The sequence below is a fragment of the Pteropus alecto genome, unplaced genomic scaffold (genome assembly GCF_000325575.1).
Source record: "Pteropus alecto unplaced genomic scaffold, ASM32557v1 scaffold81, whole genome shotgun sequence".
NCBI classification, from domain to species: domain Eukaryota; kingdom Metazoa; phylum Chordata; class Mammalia; order Chiroptera; family Pteropodidae; genus Pteropus; species Pteropus alecto.
In genome coordinates, this window is record NW_006433378.1 from 4,976,649 (window position 1) to 4,996,615 (window position 19,967).

Consider the following 19,967-nt stretch of genomic DNA (forward strand, 5'->3'; position numbering starts at 1 on the left):
TAAAGAAAAGGTAAGTGAATACCAATCTCCTTTCGGCCAGAAACCAATACTCAACTTTTCACTGAGAAGCCATTAGATAAACGGGCAGTGGGATGATAATGTCACAATTACTTCTTATGGGTTAACTTTACTCCAGCTCTCTTGCTGGAGGCTTGGAGCATTTCTGTTGCCACAATAATGTCATAAATAGGTTAACTGACTTTTCTAGTGATTTCTAGGTTAAGAGCTATCCCAGAAGCCTAAAGATGACTAGATTCAGGAGACCTGGAATTTCATATAATAATGAAATTGATACAGCAGAGAGAGGCATTATACGATCTACAATGCAAATACTTACAAGCCATATGCAGTTCCTAGTTGATGTTCCGGAACTACAAATGCAACCATTGGCCACAACGCACAGGCAAGCAATGAATAGGAGATTCCCAGGAGACACTATAGGAAGCAATACAGAAAAGGGTAAAAGGCTTATATTAACCAAAAGGTGACTTTCCTTTAATGCAGATTAGCAAGAGTGATATGAATATCCGTGCAAATTTTACTGTGATCAGGCTAACACTCAGTCAATACAAAAAAGTTCTGACCCTCTCAAACAGTATCTCTCTTGCGACAAAATATATGCATACTGTCTTAACCATTTTATATTATATGCATCTTTAACTGGCTGGCCCCAGGGTGCAATCAAGAACCAAGGAAGAAAACAAAGCTAATTTGCAAAAAGTTATTACCAATATTTTAAGGAAGCTAATTTTCCAAAACTTATTAGAAATTATAATTAAGCAACCAAGGCAACATCATGCCAACAGTCCATTATCTTATCTCTGGGTCATCAGTACCCGTTTAGAGAGCAGGGCAGATAATTAACCACCACTATTGCTTTTTAAACATCACCTAATGCTGACTTTTTCTTCAATTAAAAAAGGAACCTCATGATTTAAATTAAAATAAGATCACTTATATCTACTATCAGATAGGCAAAGATTAAAATAATGCCAATGTCCAACAATGGCATGGATACTAAGAAACAAACATATTCTTCTATTACTGATAAAACTGTAACTGGGTAGTTATTGGAAGAGAAGTCACAATACCTATCAACATGTTAAATGTGCAAAGCCTCTATTGTAGCATTTCTACTTCTAGGAATTTGTCCCATAGAATTCTCACCAAATACACAAATATATATGTTCAAGATATTCTTTTGTTAAAAGGTAAGAAATGCAGCACTTCAGCCTGTGTTCTTAAAAATGACATTCTGAAGAACTATAATAAAAGCTTATGAATTTGTTATCATTTTTTGACTTACTAAAAGTCAATGATAAAAAAATGTGATGTAACAGTTATTAGGCTGATAGTTTTTGCCACCTATGATGGAATGAGTTCTTTTAATGAAGTACAGAAAAACAAATGGAACTAATAAGCATTCTGGCTTTTGTAAGACTATTTTATTTCACATTTTATGTTAGCATCGAGGTTACTCTATTAAATAAGTCAAATCAAATTAAAAATACCCTATGCATTAACAATTAATATTTATATACTTTAAAAAGTTACTTCATAGAAATTGATATCAAGTCATTGTTTTCCCCACTGTCACGAGCACTGCTTTCTGAGGTGCTGAGCATGGCCCCTGACATGCACTTTGCAGAGTCCTCCTCCCTGTCCCCTGTGCCCCCCAGGTGTTAACAGCAACATTACCATAGCAATCCAAGGGTTCCACAGTGTAAAGGCCAGTAGCATGTGCGAAGCAAGCGTGGTCACCACTGCACACAGCACCCAGATGATGTTCTTCCCTGTTTTATCCACCAAGAGCCCAAATATTGGGGACATGGGAGCTGATATGACGTATACAACACTGCCCAGAGAATATAAAAGATATTTAATGAAATCTATCACAGCTACCAAAAAAAAAAATTCAAGAAGTTCTCAAAGCCATCAGGCAAGCAAACCTTAGCTCATTTAGTTTGATGATTTTCTAAAATGGTCATCCGTAAACAGAAATATAAAGATATAAAGAGTGGTCCAAGACTCCTTTTATTTTCCACTAATGCAAAGACGGCCACTCAGGATCGAGTCCCAGGACAGTCTTGGTTTCACACTGTCAGTGTTACATCACACGTGTTTTTTAACGTCTGGTTCTAAGACCCGCACTAGGCGCACAATAAGCACTTACAAAAGTGGTAAAATACCTGTTAATAGCACTTGCTGCCTGGGAAGAAAATCCAAATTTCTCTGTAAAGAAAACCCTAAAATAAAGAGGGAAAAAGAGAAATGAGCACTTTAGAGAAAACCATTGTTTTTAAAAAATAAAGGCGAAAATAAATACGAATAATTCTAAGTTTAGTCAACTTTTTCTTCTTGATACTGTTTTCCCACCTTATTTGATATTCATCTTCAAGTAACTGGCTAAAGCTTTAGTGTTTATATAAACATTTTACTAACTAAATAAAATATACTGATGCCTTTTTCCTTTTTTACATATACAGCAAACAGTACACGTGAATTTTCAGAAAACCAAATGTATTACCACAGGGAATTAAGACTGCTTCTTTTCCTTAAAAGCAATAGTGGACAGGTTCTTTGCTATATAATGCATAGCATTATGATGCATAATAATTTGTCTCAAATTATTTAAAATAAAAGCCTGAATTTAAAGGTTATAATTACAAAGACACACCCTACAAATGCACTCTCACTCATACACTGCTCTGTTTAAGCAGCTGCCAATGAAAGAAAAAGACAGCAGTAGAAAATAAAGCAAAGAATTTGATTTGAACCCTGAATCTGAGTCTGGCAGAATTGCAGTCCTAGCAAATAAAAATGTGCCCAGTCACTATAAGCCAATATACTGTTTGCCTTCTGAATAAGAGGCTTTCTAACCAAAGAATAAAGAGGAAAAAAAAATATTACTAATCTAAAATCAAGCATTAAAATAAGTCAATTATTTTGAATCAAAAACTATTATTGGGTAGTTCTTCAAAAAAATAAAGTATTAAACCAATACTAAACCTTAAGCTAAGAAAATAAGTTGGGTCCCAGGATACAAAACAATTCCTGTGTAAATATAAACTATAACCAGAGAAGCAAGATTTACAGCTAAAAAAATTATACTTATGTGATTGAATTGCCATTATAATTTAGTCAACAAGAATGGAATGCTAGAGAATACTCACTTCCCAAGTCCAATAAAAGGGAACACCGCAACATAATAGAAGACACAGATGAAAAATATGAGCCACAGAGGTAAAGAGAAGTCCTTCACGTCAGTCAACTTAATAACTTCACCTTGAGAAAAAAGGGAAGAAGCTATCAGCATAATCTTGCATACTGAAGTCAAGAAGATCTTTCTGTTATCACATGAATAACCTTTGCCATTCAGTTAAAAGAATATTTTTCTCAGTAAATTACTGGAACATACTTTCTGGGATAACTTAAAAAGACATTAGAAAAAGCAGAGTCTAAGATTAGCATCTATCTTTCAACTTTCTTCCAGGAACACTCATCATTTTGCAAATATACAAAGTACAATCAAGAATGCAAATTATGCCAAAAACATAAAAGGGGGAAAATGTACCTCAAAATTAAGACATTTGGCAATAAAAGATTAAAAAATATGTATTAAGTCTCGTGGGTTTACAATATTGCATTAGGAACTTGCATCATTGTAAATTATCACAAAAAGGCTATAATTCCCCAAAGTCTCACTTTTCTTCATTTAGACTTACCTGTTTTTCCTTGTTCTTTATGAAGAATTCTTTCTGCTCTCTGATCCAAGTAAGCAAGGGCCAAGGCACAAATTAGTGAAAGAATACACGTTATACCTCCTATAATTTAAAAAAAAAAAGATTTTTAAAAGACTGAAAGTTCCTTAAAAGGTGGCACACCACTTTAACAGCCAAAAACTTAGCGACCAAAAGCGACTGTATTTACACATGTAAGAAAAGCCTACAATTACTGAATCAGGACAGAAAGAAAGGAAAAGTAAATGGTAATAAGCACTCGACAAACAGTAGTCACTGTTACTATATTATTTCCCAGAAGAAGGCTGAAGATTAGAGGGAAAAATTAGAACAAATTAGTCCAGTATTGTAATGCAAAATACAGACTGATGAAAGATGATGACCAGCTAGCAAATTAGTCATTTCTTAATTCAGTCTAAGCACCAATTATTAAAAGGTGATGGGGGGAAAAAATTATAAAAGCAATGTCTGATTCTGTGATTACTTCATCTTCCTTCTGATTCCTTCCCAAAGTCTGTAATCCTTGCTGTCACTCTCTGCCAGCCCCAGGCCCCGCCCTCCCACAGCACAGCTCACTCAGGCTCTCTTTGTGCTGAGTATTCACATTACTCATGAATGGCTGACCTCATATTATTAAAGTAAATTGGACAAATAGTGAAATAAAGTTTATACTCATGAAGATTTTTAAAAAGAAGCTTAGTAAAATAAATGAATCTTTAATTAGCTGACGTAATACGGTTCAGTTGAAAAATTACTGAAAGTTAGTACATACAAGTTTTACTTTGGCCACTAATAAGCTGAATGATCTTGGACACAGAACTTAATTTCTCTGGGCTTCAATTTCCCCATCCGTAAAATAAGAGGTTTTGACTTATGATGGCCCACATCTTTTCTGGCTCTAAAATTCTTTAAAATTCTCAAACTCTCCATTGTGGAGGAAACTAGAAGGAATACTGAAGAGCACTTGAGAGGAAGAAAGAGGTTTTCAGTAAGGCAAAGAATTTGAGAGGGAAGGAGAAGAAAGAAGTCTCCAGGTACAAGTCACCTGTTCAGGATTACTACTCCACTGTCCTGCTTTTACCAGGCTGTACCAAGGAAATATAAGGAATGAAAGAAGGCACAGAACATTCACCCCATCTCACAGGCTCTGCAAGAAGCCTCTACACACCATGGGGCTCAGTTAGACAAATTCACTGCACAGAGAAAAAGCATGGGTGGTGAATCCAGAGGGCCTCATATGATTCTCAGTGACCCACCCAGCAACCAGCACAATGGAGCCTCAGCTAAGAGAACTTAGGGCCAGAAAGGACCTACAGAGTTTTGGTAAAACACCCACAATTTTACAGAAAACTGAGACACAGAGTTAACTACCTTGTCCAAGATGACAGAACTGTTAGAGCCAGGACTAGAACCCAGGCTCCTGACTCCTACTTAGCAGATTTCCTACCATATCACATTATCTCTGACGTCTATAAAATCTAAGGTCTAGAGGCATACTAACTGAATTTGAGCAAAAGAAAACAATCCTCCCTTCGACTATCAATAAATAATTACCATCTTACATATATAAATTCCTGATTATCCTCAGATACACTCTCTCATTTGATCATCAGGACAATACTGAAGTAGACAAGAGTGGGACAAAATCCTCCATTTTAAGAAAGTGGAAATAAAAATACAACGGGGGTGAATGAGTCACTATTTCTAATTAGGTCAAAGAACTAGTGAATTGAGCAGGCAAAATTATAACCAACGTGGTCTAACTCCAATTCCAATATTCCTTCCTCTCTGCCATGATGCTTCCTGTGACATACTTTCAGAAGATACAAAATGTAGGATATCAGGATTTACCAACCAATCATAAGTGTGATTCCAAGGGTTGTGTGACCAGCAGAACCCAACGAAGCTTCAACCTTAGAATACAGCCATCCCATGAGGTTCATGTTTACTGTACTTCCCTGAAAGAGGAAAAAATAAATCAACATAATTTTTATTTATATCTCTGCCTTGTTCGAAAAATAGGATGTAAGGTGGCTTACAGAACAAGTATAAAGGATCCAGATTAAAAAAGAGATAATTTTTTACAAACACTAGAAGGAAAAAACTAACAAAAATAAAGCCACAGACAAGATTACCAAATAAAAAATGCCAATTTATATAAAATGCTAGTATTCAACATAGCACAGTGCATTTAAAACTTTTTAGTAACCGAAGCAACAATGAAACACGAAGTACAAAATTCACAAGGCACCTATGACAAAATAAACCTTAGCTCAGAACGAGCACAACTCTTCCTGGTGTTGACATCTGAAAAACATTCATCCTCCAACTGTCTAAAAGAAGACTATAAAAGTTATAGTAGAAATATCCTTGTTCATTTATTCATTCGTTTAGCAATTATTTAGCCCTGAGTACATATCAGTCACTATTCTAAGTATTGGAAATATAATAAAGAACAGAAAAATTTCCAGCTGTCATAGAGCTTTTAGTGGAATAGAAGAGGTAAAACATGTGGTATAACAGCATTTAAAAGTTTTAAAAATAAGAAAAAAATAAGCAGAGAAGGAAAATATAAAGGGGTGGAGAATATAAAGTAAAAAGTTGACAGAAGCTAGCTGTGAGGACATCTGGGGGAAGAGCATGCAGGCAGGAGGAACAACTAGTGTGCAGGCCCAGAGAGATAGGCTGCCTGGCGTGCTCAGGGAATGGCAAGGTGGGCAGAGGCTGAAACAGCGTAAATGAAGAGAGAAGATGAGACGCGGTCCCCAGAGAGGAAATATTAGGAAGCAGGGCTATACAGCATAATAAGGATTTTGGCTTTTACTCTGTGTGAGAAGGAAAGCTGTTAGGGTTTTGACAGAAAAGGGCATGATTCATGTATGCTTTAACAGACCCGCTCTGGCTGCCATATCCAAAGCAGACTACAAATGGGGACAGAGGCAGAAGCAAGGACATTGTTAAGGTACTACTGCAATAATCCAGAACAGAGATGATAGGTCTTGGACTAGGGTAGCTAGAATGGGCAAGTGAGAAGTGGCTGGAATATGGGTATATTTTTATGCTAACAGGATTTGCAAAAGAAAAATATGTGTAGTGTGGAGCAGGAAAAAAAAAAAAAAGAAGAGTTAAGTGTGACACCAAAGTTTTTGCCTGAGCAACTGGAAGAAAATAACTAAGGATGAGAAAACGACAGCATCAGCCGATTTGGAGGATGCAGGTAGAATAGCAGAGCTGGGTTTGGCCATGTCAGGTTTCATGTGCCTACTAGACACCCAAGTGAAAATGTCAAGTAGAGAGTTGTATATATAGGTGTAGAATTCATGGAAAGCCCTGGACAAGTGATATAAAATCAGGAGCAAACACATGTTATTTAAAATTTCAAAACGAGGTAAGATCACCAAGGAAATGAGCATCAAAAGAAAAAAGAAAATGCCTAATGACCAAGCTCTGGGGCACTCCCACATTTACAGCTTGAGAAGACTGAGATGCAATCAGCAAAAGAGGTAGAGAAAAAGCAGAAAGAGGGCAAAAGGAAGACTGTGACACTGTCATGTCCTGGAACCCAAGAGAAGAAATCAAGGAATGGGGAACGTCAACTGTGCTAAATGTGCTATTGACTAAAACTCTGCTATCGATAGGTCACACCCTGAAGACTAAGAAATGAGGTGGCTGCCTGAGATCTGGCTCACTCCACCTGCTCCTCAGATCTTCCCAACACTCCAAGAACCCCCATCCTGCATCCTCAAAGCCCCCAAGCCCTAAAAACTGAGGGCTCCTCAGAACACAGCTGAATGGATTCTAACTGATATGTAACCACTCAGAAAAGAACCTGAGAATCACTAGGAACCCCAATGGCATCACTGAGAATGAGTCTTACTCCACTGATCCTATATTATTCTTTGAGAAGTTATCAGACAATGAGATCCACAAACTGCCACAGACATATCTTAACTTGCACAAGATATATAACAAAGTACTCAGAATATTCTTATAGATAAAATTTAGAAAACACTGGAAACCAAACTAGTTATCAAAGAATTACAAAGTAAAATAATAATTAGGTGTTCCCCATCAAACTGATACAAAGACTTTTTTAAAAGTAATAATAGCCTGTACTATATGAAAAGGATCTTCTCATATTCCACAGATGGGGATGTAAACATCTCTGAGAGAATAATGTAAAAATATGTCTCAACAGTCCTAAGAATCCCCAACAAACTCCATGACTCAATAATAATTTCATTCTTAGCAACCTAGCCTAAGGAAACGAGATGCGGGTAAGTTTTATAGTGTCATACAACAGCCTTATTTATAATAGTGACAAATTAGAATCTATATTCACAAAAACATGTTCTATATTTCACGTGATGAAATATTACATTCAAAACTTTTTATACTGGATTTCTTCTTAAGAATATGTCATAAGCATTTTTCATGCCATTTATTAGTCTAAATTAATCTGGTAAAATTTTTGTTTTTTAAAAAATAAATAAATAAAACAACATTCATTGGCGTTTACAAGGAAAAAAACCTAATGCAGTGTGGGACGGCCAAAACACCTTACAGGCTGCATTAATAAAAGCATAATGTTGTTCCCCTGAGTACCCTCTGTCAGATCCAACCTGAAACACTATGATCATCTGCAGGTTTCAAATGCTAGGAGGCACAATGGCCACCTGCAGTTAAGTCTAGAAAGGAGTGAGCCCATGTTCAGGGAGCTGAAACCTGCATAATGTGGCTTAGACAACCACAGGAAATGAGCAAGAACTTAAGAGCTGTCTTCATAAGCAAAGTGCTAGTCCACAGTTAAGGTGGTGAACTACAGAGGACAAAGCAGAAGCAATCAGTAAAAGCTACATATGCAGGCAGATTTCATCTCTATGTGAGGTTGAGCTTCATAAAGTTAATTGAAGAGCTGTCCCATCACACAGTGAGCTTCCGACCATGGAATGCACAAGCAGCACCAGGATTACCATATGTGAAGACCTCAATAGCTGGGATGCCGAAATGAATAAGAAATTAGACAATGAAATCTGTAAGATCCATTCCAATGCTCAGATTCTTTAAACTAATGTTTATCATACATACTTCATCCTATAATTTTTAAGAGATAATTATAAGATTCAATCTTTTGCTTTCTATTTGGCTTGATTAGGTTTGCCATACTTACAATTCTAGCCATGCTAAGTTGTAGTCCAAAGACCAGGTTTAATTCTTTGCCTTTAAACCAACTCACAGCATACGTATTCTGAGCAACTGCTAAGGACTCTCCACCAATACTAAAAATGAAGAAAGAAAGAAAAAAAGAAAGAAAAATCAAGCTTATAAAGAAAGACCACAGTTAGCAATGCAGTAGGTTTAAAACTCTGACACCCCACTTATCAAAAGGTGGAAGTCACTGTCTCTTCCTCTGAATTTAGGTGGGCTTATGACTCCTTCAACCAATAGAATACGTTGGAAGTGACACTGTGTGATCCCAAGGCTGGGTCACAAAAGGTGACATTTGCCTTTTCACTCAAACATTCACACTTAAGAGCCCTGAGCCACCTGTAAGGAGTCCAACTATCCAGAGTTTACCATGCTATGAGAAAGCCAAGCCAGAGAGGCTACACTTAAGACACTCTAGCCAGCATAGCTAGTCTTCAGTGACCCTAGCCCAGGTGCCAGACATATGCATCAATAAGCTTTCACAGGATTCCAGCCCCTAGCCTTCCATGAAACTTTTCAGGTAAGGCTCCAGACAACAGGTACACAGAGATGCCATCCTTGCTGTACTCTGTCCAAATTCCTGACCCACAAAGTCCACGAGCACAAAGAAATGTTTTAGACTGCTAAGTTTTTGGAGATCTGATATGCTGCAATAATAATCAGACAATCAAAGGACTCTGGGTTACCACATCACCATATATGCTATAAAAAATGATCATATAAAGACAGTGGGCCATACTTTGTTAAGACACAAAAATTTACTTTATAGGCCAGTACCTTCAGTATTTGACATTCTCTTATTCCTGGGTTTTAATTTTCCTTCTATAAGTTCTACATATTGACCATTCCCCACCCACGCCTTTAGTTAGGAGCTTCTTCTCTTCCATATCCTAACACTGAGCTCTCTTCACCATGCCATCCCAGTCCAAAAATAGTCCTTCCTTTTTACTAACTCAAATTCTATACTGATGTTCAGGCTCACTTCGTTTGTAATGCTACTTCTGACCACACTTCCATCTCTAAATCCCCTTCTATTTTTATGTACATTTTGTTTCCTTCTCTCTCACTTAGAACACTTTTTGGAGTATGTCACATGTGTCTGCATGTTCCTGGTACCAGTGAAAAGATTGAATGAGTTATACTTTTAAGTTAAAGATTGAATAAGTTCTATCATCTGCATCCCCTCAGGTCAGGAAGTCCAAGGCTGGACTCAGAACAGGCTTATTGAACACGACACTGAAATTCATGAGGAACAACTGGTCTATTTGTATTCTACTCATTCGAGTCCCTTCAACAGCAAAATGTCCATGAATCACCAACCTAGAAACTGGTGGTCTATACTATAAATGAAGTTTAAACAGGCTTCAGTACAACAAAAAGCAAAACCCCCAGGAAAAAGATTATTTCTGGAGAACTAATATCCAAACCCCAAACAGAGTTAAGTATGACCACTTAAAATTGTTGCTTACTTTAAAGGAAAATTAAGACAACTAATAGTCTTAAGTATATATGACTAGATTTCAAGGACTTGAATTTTCCAGAAGAGACAATATATTTTTTGTAAATCCTTAATAAATTGATAGTTGAACACTAAAACAATAATATATTAAGATAAATGAAATTATGCATAACTTACCCAAACACAAACCTTCCAAATTCCATCAGCCAAAAAGCGTTAACTATTCCACCCAGAGCAAAAACAACCTATAATGTGGAATACAATGTAGAATTAATGGAAAACGTAAATTCAAGGTATTCAAGAGAAGTAAGTAACTTATGATGAATCACAACTTCTACAGCAGTTTTAATATTCATTCTTAGTAAATCTGTGAAATTAAAATATTAATGTTCACCTGTCTCAAGGCTTAAAATAGATTATGTTTAATTAAAATGGGCATTCATTAAACACATCTTTGCAGGAATCAGAATAGAATTCAAGTCACTATCACGAAATCAATGAATATTTTGGCCTTTCTTACCTGTCCAATGCAAACAAAGCAGCTAAAAATAATGGTGCCCCATCTGTTAGAAAGAAAGAGGTAGGGAATGAATTAAGGGTATGTCACCAAATCCTTCAGTAATAATTCACTTTGGTTTCTTTGACCTCTCTGCATTCCCTTCAAGGAAAGAAAAATGAAGTGCTGGTCTGTCTCTGAAGTCAGCAGCTTTCCTGGGCTGAATGCTAATCTACAGAAGTCTTCACTTCTAGAAGGAGTCCAGAGGCTTTAGTAATGGCATATGTGAGTTTAAACCACTGTCATCTCTTAAACAAAACTCATGAAATAATCTTCAAGAAGTACCCAGGGTTCCCATTTAAAAATGGACATTCTTTATAAAATTTCTATTAAGATTTTAAGATTGATTCCAAGGAGTGCCAGATTAATTAAGTGGTTATGATTCTTGATAACTAAAATCTATTTTTAAAAGGACAAATATCAACCATGTTAATGTAAGTCTGCTTTACTCTAACATTCTAAACTTTTAGTATCTGATTCATGTTTTCCCCAGAGTAATAAAATGTTGATATTAGAAGAGTCCTCAAAGACCACAGGAGTAAACCGGACTTCTGAAACTCAAACGCCTCTCACAATCCTTGTGAAATGGCCACACCACATTCTATTGAATGTCCTCTAGCTCTGGAAAACTCACTATGCTCCCAAGGCAATTCATAGCACCTCCTGTTAACACAACCGAGCAAAGTCTTCAACATATGAATGGAACCTGTCCTCTTGAAATCTCCAGCTAATTCTATCCCTTTAGACCAAGCAAAATAAATTCCTCCATTATTCTCTAACTCTTCAAATTTTTAAAATGTTAGTCCCCAAGTTTAAACGCTTAAGAGTTTCTTCAACTCTTTTCCACCAGATGTGGTTGGGAGACTATTACCTTGCCCTCTGCCTTCTGAAAATATTCCCAGTCTACATGCCTCTTAGTTTCCACTAACAACAAACACAGAATCATAAGGATGAAAAGTGACAAAGTTCATAGTGTTATTCCTTCCTCAGGATCTAACAGACGTAGTCACAAAAAGTTTGACGCCTGAAGAGAAATTCTCACTGGGGAGAAGCAAATACTACATATGTGCCAAATACCATACATCCAGCTCTCAATCCTCATAACCACCTTGCAGGAGAAAAATTATTACCCATATTTTACCAACGAGGAAACTGAAGCTCACGAAGCTAGGAACAGCTCAGAAGAGCTAGAAAGTTGAGCAAGTGGCAGCAGTGGGATTCAGACCATGGCTTGCCTGATTCTAAGTGAGGGCATAATTTGCCTTTAGGTAACTGAGTTACCTATTCCACAAACAGCATTTACTAGTCCCACCCTGAACTGAAATACTAACCAAGTCTCAAAAACCGATTCCAGAGATACAGAAATCTTTTGAAAAACAGAGAAGTTTATTTATTCAGTTCTTTCTAGAAATACCTTAATTTAGTTCTGTGTTTTCCTTATGAACAGATTTTACCCATAGGTGAGATTTTTTTCAAGCTTACCGTATTCCAAATACTCGGTCTATCAAAAAGCCACCAAGGAAACACAAAACTACATTGGGCCAAGAATACCAGGCATACAGCAGCATGAATTTCGTGGTATTCACCTGCATATCCTACATGGAAAAAAAATAAAACTATTTTTCCAAACAGTTAAGTTTAGCAATTAACAATCAAAACATTCTAGGTAGAGCAGGAATTTCTTAATCATTTGTAGTCACTTAACGGCTTTGGGAATCTCATGACAGCTATGGCCCCTGCCCCAGAAAAATGGTCACACCTGGGAACTTCTTGAGTCCACATGCCATTTCAGAGGCTTCATGGAGTCCAGCATCAATCAGATCCCCCACTACGGGGACCACTTCCATTTGCATCTGTCTATATATTGTATATTTTTATCCCCAATATATTAGCTGCATTGGGGCTCCCTACCACATGGAAAAGAATACTCTTAGCCTATCCCTACCCTTCTTCCCACTAACTCCAACCTTCTTTCTCTCCATTCTAGAATGTGGAGGGCCAATCTATGCATTTCTCCCTGTCCAAATAAAAAGCTTACAAGGAGATTAAATGCACAGGAAACTGTAAATATCAAATATATTTTTACAGAAACAGATTAAAAATACTGACAATCCTCTTCAATCAGTATCCATATTCAAAAAAACAAAATAACAACAAAAACCTATTTCAACTAGGCAACCTGAGAGCTGATGAAGCCTCAACAGCTACACCTGCTCTTAAGCCAACAAAAGAAACAAAGGTAAAAAATAAACTTACCTGTTTAACCTGAGTCTGAAGGGCAGCAGGATTATCATAGCAAAAATAGCTGCCTAGAAAAAGGAAAAGCAAGTATTTTCTAAGTAATAACACTATGTAAAAGTTTCAAGCTGAAAATCCTACTCAAATCGTGATTTTAAATGTTTATACTAGAGGCTTGAGGACTGACACTGTGAAAACTTTTTTGAACCATTTCCTTGTCCATCATTATTTTCTAAATGGTAGCCAAATAACCCAGAGAGCACATGCCAAATGATTTACAAATCATTAGTGTGCATATACAGCAAATACTGGGAACCTGGATTAAGAATTTAATCAACAACTACTTGTTCTTCCATTTTACTGTCATACTTCATATGTATATTATTTTATCAGCATCTTCATGAAGCAGCTATATTTCCTTAAAGTTACCAAAATGCGTACACATGCACAATTTCACAAACATCCCCAGCAGTTCCCCGGTAATGTTATCTGAGGTCACTACTTATCCTGAGAGCGGAGAATGGAGTGTAACTACTCTGACTAAACCAATATTTGAAACAAGAATTCTAATTCTACAAACAGAATGCCTGAATCAAATAATTTAGCAAGCACAATGCCAAGTATGAAGAAAAATAGAGTTCTAAAGAATTAAGTTAAAACATAACAATAATGTCCTGTCAGCGAGTAAGAACATGTAGAAAGAAGCTGACATTGATTCACTCAGATTTATTTTTAAAGTAATAAAATTGACAAGATTTGTGGTAAGCTTCAAGATAATATTGCCTCCATTTCTCTGCTAATCCTTTCTGTAAGTACATATTAGAAGCTACAGATTCAAAAGAAGAAAATTGTCATTAGAAAGGTATGAATCTGGCTTCTGAAAGTCTGGCATCATCATTTATCAAAAATGATCTGCCTGCTTGGATAGGGACCATTTTAAGTGTTTTATGTTGCTGTTATTCTTTTTTTGTTCCTAACCCAGCAACTTGTGGTTCCTGCTTTAATGGCTGTAAGGGGTACCAATGTCATGATTCAAAGGTAATGGATGGGCATCCTCTTTCCACAAAGGGTTTGGGGGGAGGGAATCAAAAAGACTTGCAAGGAAACTAAAACCCAAAGCGTCCTTCATGTCTACTTATATGTATTCCAACAGTAGCATAGTTATCCACATAATATTCCTAAACTTGCTGATTACACCGGTTTCTGTGAGCCTCCTGAAAAACACATTATTAGTTTCATGCCAAACTAATATCAACATTAGAATGTTCCTGAATAAAATAGTGGCTGAAACACTGGAAGATGTTTTAAAACTTATCTCAAGAAATTGCTTTCAGAGTCATCGGATTTCATAAGTGAAACCAACCACTACCACAAGTCCAATCCAGTGTGATTGCTTCAGTGGCACAGCTGAAGAGTACGCCTAATCACGAAAGCCATCAGCAAGACACATTCATACATTTTCCAAAAGAGGGTGAGAAACTAATAAAGACTACTAACGAAATTATTGATTAAAAAAGAAGAATCTTTTATGCGGCGGGCGGGCGGGTAGTTAAAGCTTTCTGAATTCCTTCTGAACAAAGTGCCAAAGAGAAACCTTAACGATCCAGAGATTTCTTCATGTCTATGCCCCCAGGGACTAAACTGCCAGCCTTTGGGACTTCTTGGAGAAAAGGCATAGGGACAATATTCACCCAGCTCAGTCCCTTGACCCCCACCTTCGGGACGCCACAGGCTTGGATGGGGACACAAAGGGAAAGGCAGAGAGGTCCAGGAGCTGAAGCTAGAAGCTGCGCAGAGGCCTGGAGGCACCGGTGAGCTCGGGAAGCATCTTAGGAATTCAGGAGAATGTCGGACATTCATTGATTATCCGCCCCACCCCAACCGGCCAGGCGACTCACCAAAGCCAAGGAAGCACATCAGCAACAGCACCAAAAGCCGGTGCGCAAGGCGACTGGGGTCGCAGAGGGCCGGCAGCGCCCGGGGGACAGCGGGGTCGTCTCTACTAGTCTCCGTGCGTCGGTTTGCCAGAAGGGCCCGCGTTTCATCTTCTTCCTCCTCCATCGGGCTGGCGGGAGACCGATAACAAGAGTGACGGCAACTCAGATGCCCCGCAGGATTCTCGTAGGCCAGAGCTCCGTCAAAACTGCGGTCACCTGACCGTGATCGCTCACGTGACGCCGCGGCAGGTCACGCAGGGCCAGGCTCACGTGATCGTGTGGTGGGCAGGGCTTGCGGGGAAGACCAGGAGGGGGCGTCGTCTTTTGGTGTGGACTCACTGGCAAACTCTTCGTGGTGCTGAGGTCCCTTAGGTCCCCACCCGCGGCCTTCCAGCTTTCACCGCTCTGTCCTTTTGTTTCCTGACCTGCTTATAAATGTAGTCGTTGCACACCAGGCGCAGCTCCCCCAGGAGGAAGTGCGGGCCTCCCATCCGGCTCAACGCCAAGCTCCTCCGGCGCTGTTTGGCCTGCGCTAAGAACGGAGAAACACGCGCCGCCCTCGCAACGTTGTTTTCCGCAGTCTCTTAGGTTTCTGTTAATAATACTCACAGACTTGATTGAGCACCACTGCATGAGCTCTCTGACCTCAGAGTTCACAGTTTAGTTGGAGAGAGCGACAGGAACTGATAATTTAAGAAAAAAATGATGAATGGATGAATGTGAGAATAGCGATAGAAATAAGCACTGAATACTATAGAAATGTCTGGGGAAGACATTTGGAAAAGGGAGAATGGGTGAATAGTTTAACCAGCCTTGGAGAAAAGTGGCAGCAGAGAGGATGGGGAGCGTTGAAGTTCCTCAAGTTGATACCTAAACTAGGATGAGTAAGAATGAGCGAGTCGTGGTTCTGTTTGAGAAGGTTATTTAGGGGGACGGCGAAGAGGGATCATAAAGACGCAGGTTTGAAACAACTGGATGTGTATGTGTTTACATTGATCTGGGAATGAGAGTGAAGGAACTGATGAGTAGAGAAAACACTAAACCTGTTCCTTGAGGACTCATGCAAGGATCTTGAGCAGAGCAGCCGGAATGAAAGATTCGTGTTTTTAAAAATGCGTCTGGCAACACAACCTGACCCCCACTTTCTAGGTGTCTCCAGGCTTTGCCAACAGAATTTTGAGGACGACAAGGACAGAAGTTGAATAACCAAAAAGATTATTAGATATTACGAAGATTGGAGGTGGCAAGGGCATATTGAAGAAATATAAAGCAAAGAAGACAGAATAAGTATTGAGGAGCTGAAATGAAGATAATAGCTTATGAGGTCTGAAAGAAAGGAAGGATTTGAGAATGTCTCCCAGATTTCTAGCTTTGGCCCCCAGTAGAGATCAGAATACAGGAAGAGTAGAGAGTGGGGGAGAGTGTCAGAGGAGATAGATCAGTTTGGAACGTGTTGCCTTGGAGATGTCCGTACATGACTTCTCTGCGTTCCACCTCCCACTCTCTCTTCAGCTCCAAAGGAAGCACCCCCAGTCTAGTGAAACGTGTCTTATCAAGATGAGTAACAACTCCATCTTTCAATTATGTGGTCACTTCTCTGTCCCCATCCTATGGACTTCTCAGCATCAAAGAGCAGAGCTCTCTTTCTTGGCCCTCTTAGCACTACACTTGCCTTATTTTCCTCCTAGTTTACTCGGCTCTGTCATTTCCTGTCTCATTCCTCAGCCTCTCTTCTACTTGAACTCTAAATGTTTAAGAGCTCCAAGGCCCAGTCCTGGGCTCTCTTCCACTCATCCAGTCTCATTCCTTTAAATATCATTGCTATCTCTACTGTCCAATAGGTAGCCAGCACCATGTGTGGCTGTCGAGCACTTGAAACGTGGCTTGTCCCAATTGAGATGTGCCATAGTATAAAATACACACGAGGTTTAAGAGACATTGTATGAAAAAAAAGAATGTAAAATATCTTGTTAATTTTTATACTGATTACATATTTAAAAGTTAATATTTCCATATATTGGGCCAAATAGGATATATTAAAATAAATTTCACCTGCTTTTATTTTAATGAGGCTACTAAAAAGTTTTTAATTATATATGTGGCTTAAATTATAATTCTATTTATCAATGCTGATTTATATGCTGATGCCTCCAAAATACCTCCATTCCAAATTCCTTTCTTGAGCAATAAAAATTCTTGTTCTGCCTAGTTGATATCTCCACATGGATGACTAATAGGCATCTCAAATCTAACACATTCAAAACAGAATCGAGTTCTCTCATGCATGCTATCCTTGTTCCTCCCTAAATGCTCCCCAGCAAAGTAAATAGCACATCTCTCCACCTGCTGCTAGCCAGGAGCCTAGCAGTCATTCTTAATGGCTTACCTCATCGCCCACATCTACTCCACCTTTGAAGTTGTCATGTCAGCTTTCCTCCAAAAACTTATCCTGAGTCTGTGCATGCTCTCCACCATTACTGTTCTTCACTCACTGGTATCAGCTGGACAACTGTAACAGACTCTATTTTTTTTATATATTTTGCTTATTTTTAATGAGAAATACATACACCTAGTATAACATTCAAACAGTACCAAAGAGACTAGAGTTTAAAACAAGTCGTTTCTGTCTCCGTATCCCCAGAACTCTTGGGAAGTAATCGCCATTACTAGATTATTTTATATCCTTTCAGAGCTATCCCATGCGTGTTTTTTTCTTTCAACACAACAAAATAGCCTAGAGAATGTCTTCAATTTTTTTTGACAGATGCAAACAATTCTGTTGTATGGCTATATTATACTTTATTTGGCAAGTCCCCTATTGATAAACATTTGTTTCTAAACTACTATATATACTACCATACAGTATGTATTATAATAGTATGTCTACATAATATACACTATTTTCAAAACTACTGTATACAAACTACTATACACAGTACTGTAGTGAATTGCCTAGACAATGATCATTTCACACATGTTGACTTTACCTATAGGATAAATTACTAAGAGTAGAATTTCCAGGTCAAATAGGTATACTTTTAAAACTCTGTCAGTGTCAAACTATTCTCATCGAAAGTTGTACCAATTTACACTCCCATCAGCAATGCAGGAAAGAGCCTGTTTCCTACACCATCCCTCATCGCACTTATTATCAGATTTTTGGTCTTTGTAAATCTAATAAGTAAAAAATGGCTATTATAGTGTGATCTCAATTTGAACTTCTTTTTATATGATTAATGGCAACTTATATTTTCTAGGAATTCTCTTTATAGCTTTTGTTCATTTTTTCAAATCACTTACTAGCTTTCTCTTATTGATGAAATTGGCTCTTTGTCAGTGGTATGAGTTGACAATACTTCTTTTGACTATGTTTATGGTATACTTTTATATAGTATTTTAGTGTCAAATGTATCCTTTTTTTTTTTTGGATAACTTCATAGGTCTACTTCCCACACAAGATTTTCAACAGCCTCCACTGGGTCCTCTTCTTCCTCTGTTGCATTTCTATATATGTTGCCCACATAGCAAACGGAATGATCCATTTAGTTAGATTTGGTGTTTGATTTGTTAAAAGATGATGAGACAACCATCCAATATCTTAACTAAAAAAAACCCACAAAACTGGATTTATTGTTACTCTAGTAATGGAGAAGTATGCTGGTAGGTACAACCTCTCTAAGCAGAGCAGGATGTTGATCCTACATAGGGCTTTGGGGAAGCATATATTTCAGGGATAGGTGCATTTGGGAGGCAAAGGGGTTTGACATCATTTGTCTAACTGCACTAGCTAATACTTCAAGTTTAAAGTTACACAGTAGTGGAGATAGTGCTCATTCTTGACTTGGACCTGGGATAAATACTAAGCAAACAAACAGGGGAGAAGGGAAAGCTTTTCCTTACAGTGTAAAGCCAACTAACAAATGTAGAAGGAATTAGGGAAGTAGAACATCACCATTTGGCAGCCACCATAATAATTGATTCAGGCAAGCATCATCAATGGTTGCTGAAGTTAGTGGGTAAAAGTTTGAAGAATGATAAGACGTGTGCGTAGTCTCAAAGTATCTCTTCACAAGACACTAATTATAAAGAGAAAAATAATACAGAAACCTGGCACACACCACTTTAACCAAATGATCAAAGTTTATATTACTGGTATTGAGACAAACTGACATCATGTGCCTCCTGATATCATGCACTGAAATGAGCAAAACTTTGTGGTATAACAACCAAAAGCTCATATCTAAACTTAATCATGAAGAAACACAGACAAACCCAAATTGAGGGACATTTTACAAAATAACTGGCCTCTACTCCTCAAAGAAGTCAGTGTCACAAAGAACTGTTTCTGATTAAGGGAGACTAAAGAGACATGACCACTGAATGTAACACATGATTCAAGATTTCTTTAGCCATAAGAAATATTATTAGGACGGTTGACAAAATCAAATAAGATCTATGATTAGATAATGTGTACTGTATCGCTATTCATTTCCTGATTTTGACTATTGTACTGTGGTTATAAAAGAGAAAATACTTCATTTTAGAAAATACCAATATTTAGAAGTCAATATATGCAACTTACTCTTAAATGATTCATGAAAGTGTGTAGGTATGTATGAACAGACATATATATGCATATATGTCTACAGAGAGAGAAAGAAAACAATTATGGTAGCATTAACATTTAGGACATCTGGGTATTCTTTGTACTAGTCTTACAATTTTTCTCTAAGTCTGAAATTATGTCCACAGACTTTGATGTCCTGAGAACCTCATGCATCTTTGTACCTAGTACAAACACCTAGTACAGGGCCCAGCTTGAAAAATGC

The 19,967-nt window shown here is 37.8% G+C and overlaps 1 protein-coding gene across 3 annotated transcripts in view; it reads right to left on the minus strand.

Annotated features, from left to right (window-relative positions):
• The window catches only part of MFSD1 (major facilitator superfamily domain containing 1), a 20,484-nt gene extending 5,120 nt beyond the window's left edge, over nucleotides 1-15,364 (minus strand). For 2 of the 3 annotated variants that reach the window (XM_006908193.3, XM_025044243.1), the window contains exons 1-12: nucleotides 15,100-15,364; nucleotides 13,220-13,272; nucleotides 12,446-12,558; nucleotides 10,928-10,970; nucleotides 10,585-10,652; nucleotides 8,911-9,019; nucleotides 5,596-5,698; nucleotides 3,726-3,824; nucleotides 3,174-3,285; nucleotides 2,190-2,246; nucleotides 1,699-1,855; nucleotides 338-435 (exon numbers count right to left, since the gene is read on the minus strand). In XM_006908193.3, the coding sequence (XP_006908255.1) occupies nucleotides 338-435; nucleotides 1,699-1,855; nucleotides 2,190-2,246; nucleotides 3,174-3,285; nucleotides 3,726-3,824; nucleotides 5,596-5,698; nucleotides 8,911-9,019; nucleotides 10,585-10,652; nucleotides 10,928-10,970; nucleotides 12,446-12,558; nucleotides 13,220-13,272; nucleotides 15,100-15,262 (1,175 nt within the window). In that variant the 5' untranslated portion in view covers nucleotides 15,263-15,364. The remainder of the gene's footprint in view (nucleotides 1-337; nucleotides 436-1,698; nucleotides 1,856-2,189; nucleotides 2,247-3,173; nucleotides 3,286-3,725; nucleotides 3,825-5,595; nucleotides 5,699-8,910; nucleotides 9,020-10,584; nucleotides 10,653-10,927; nucleotides 10,971-12,445; nucleotides 12,559-13,219; nucleotides 13,273-15,099) is intronic. The other variant, XM_025044244.1, reaches the window with a different exon arrangement.
• Nucleotides 15,365-19,967: the final 4,603 nt, after the last annotated feature.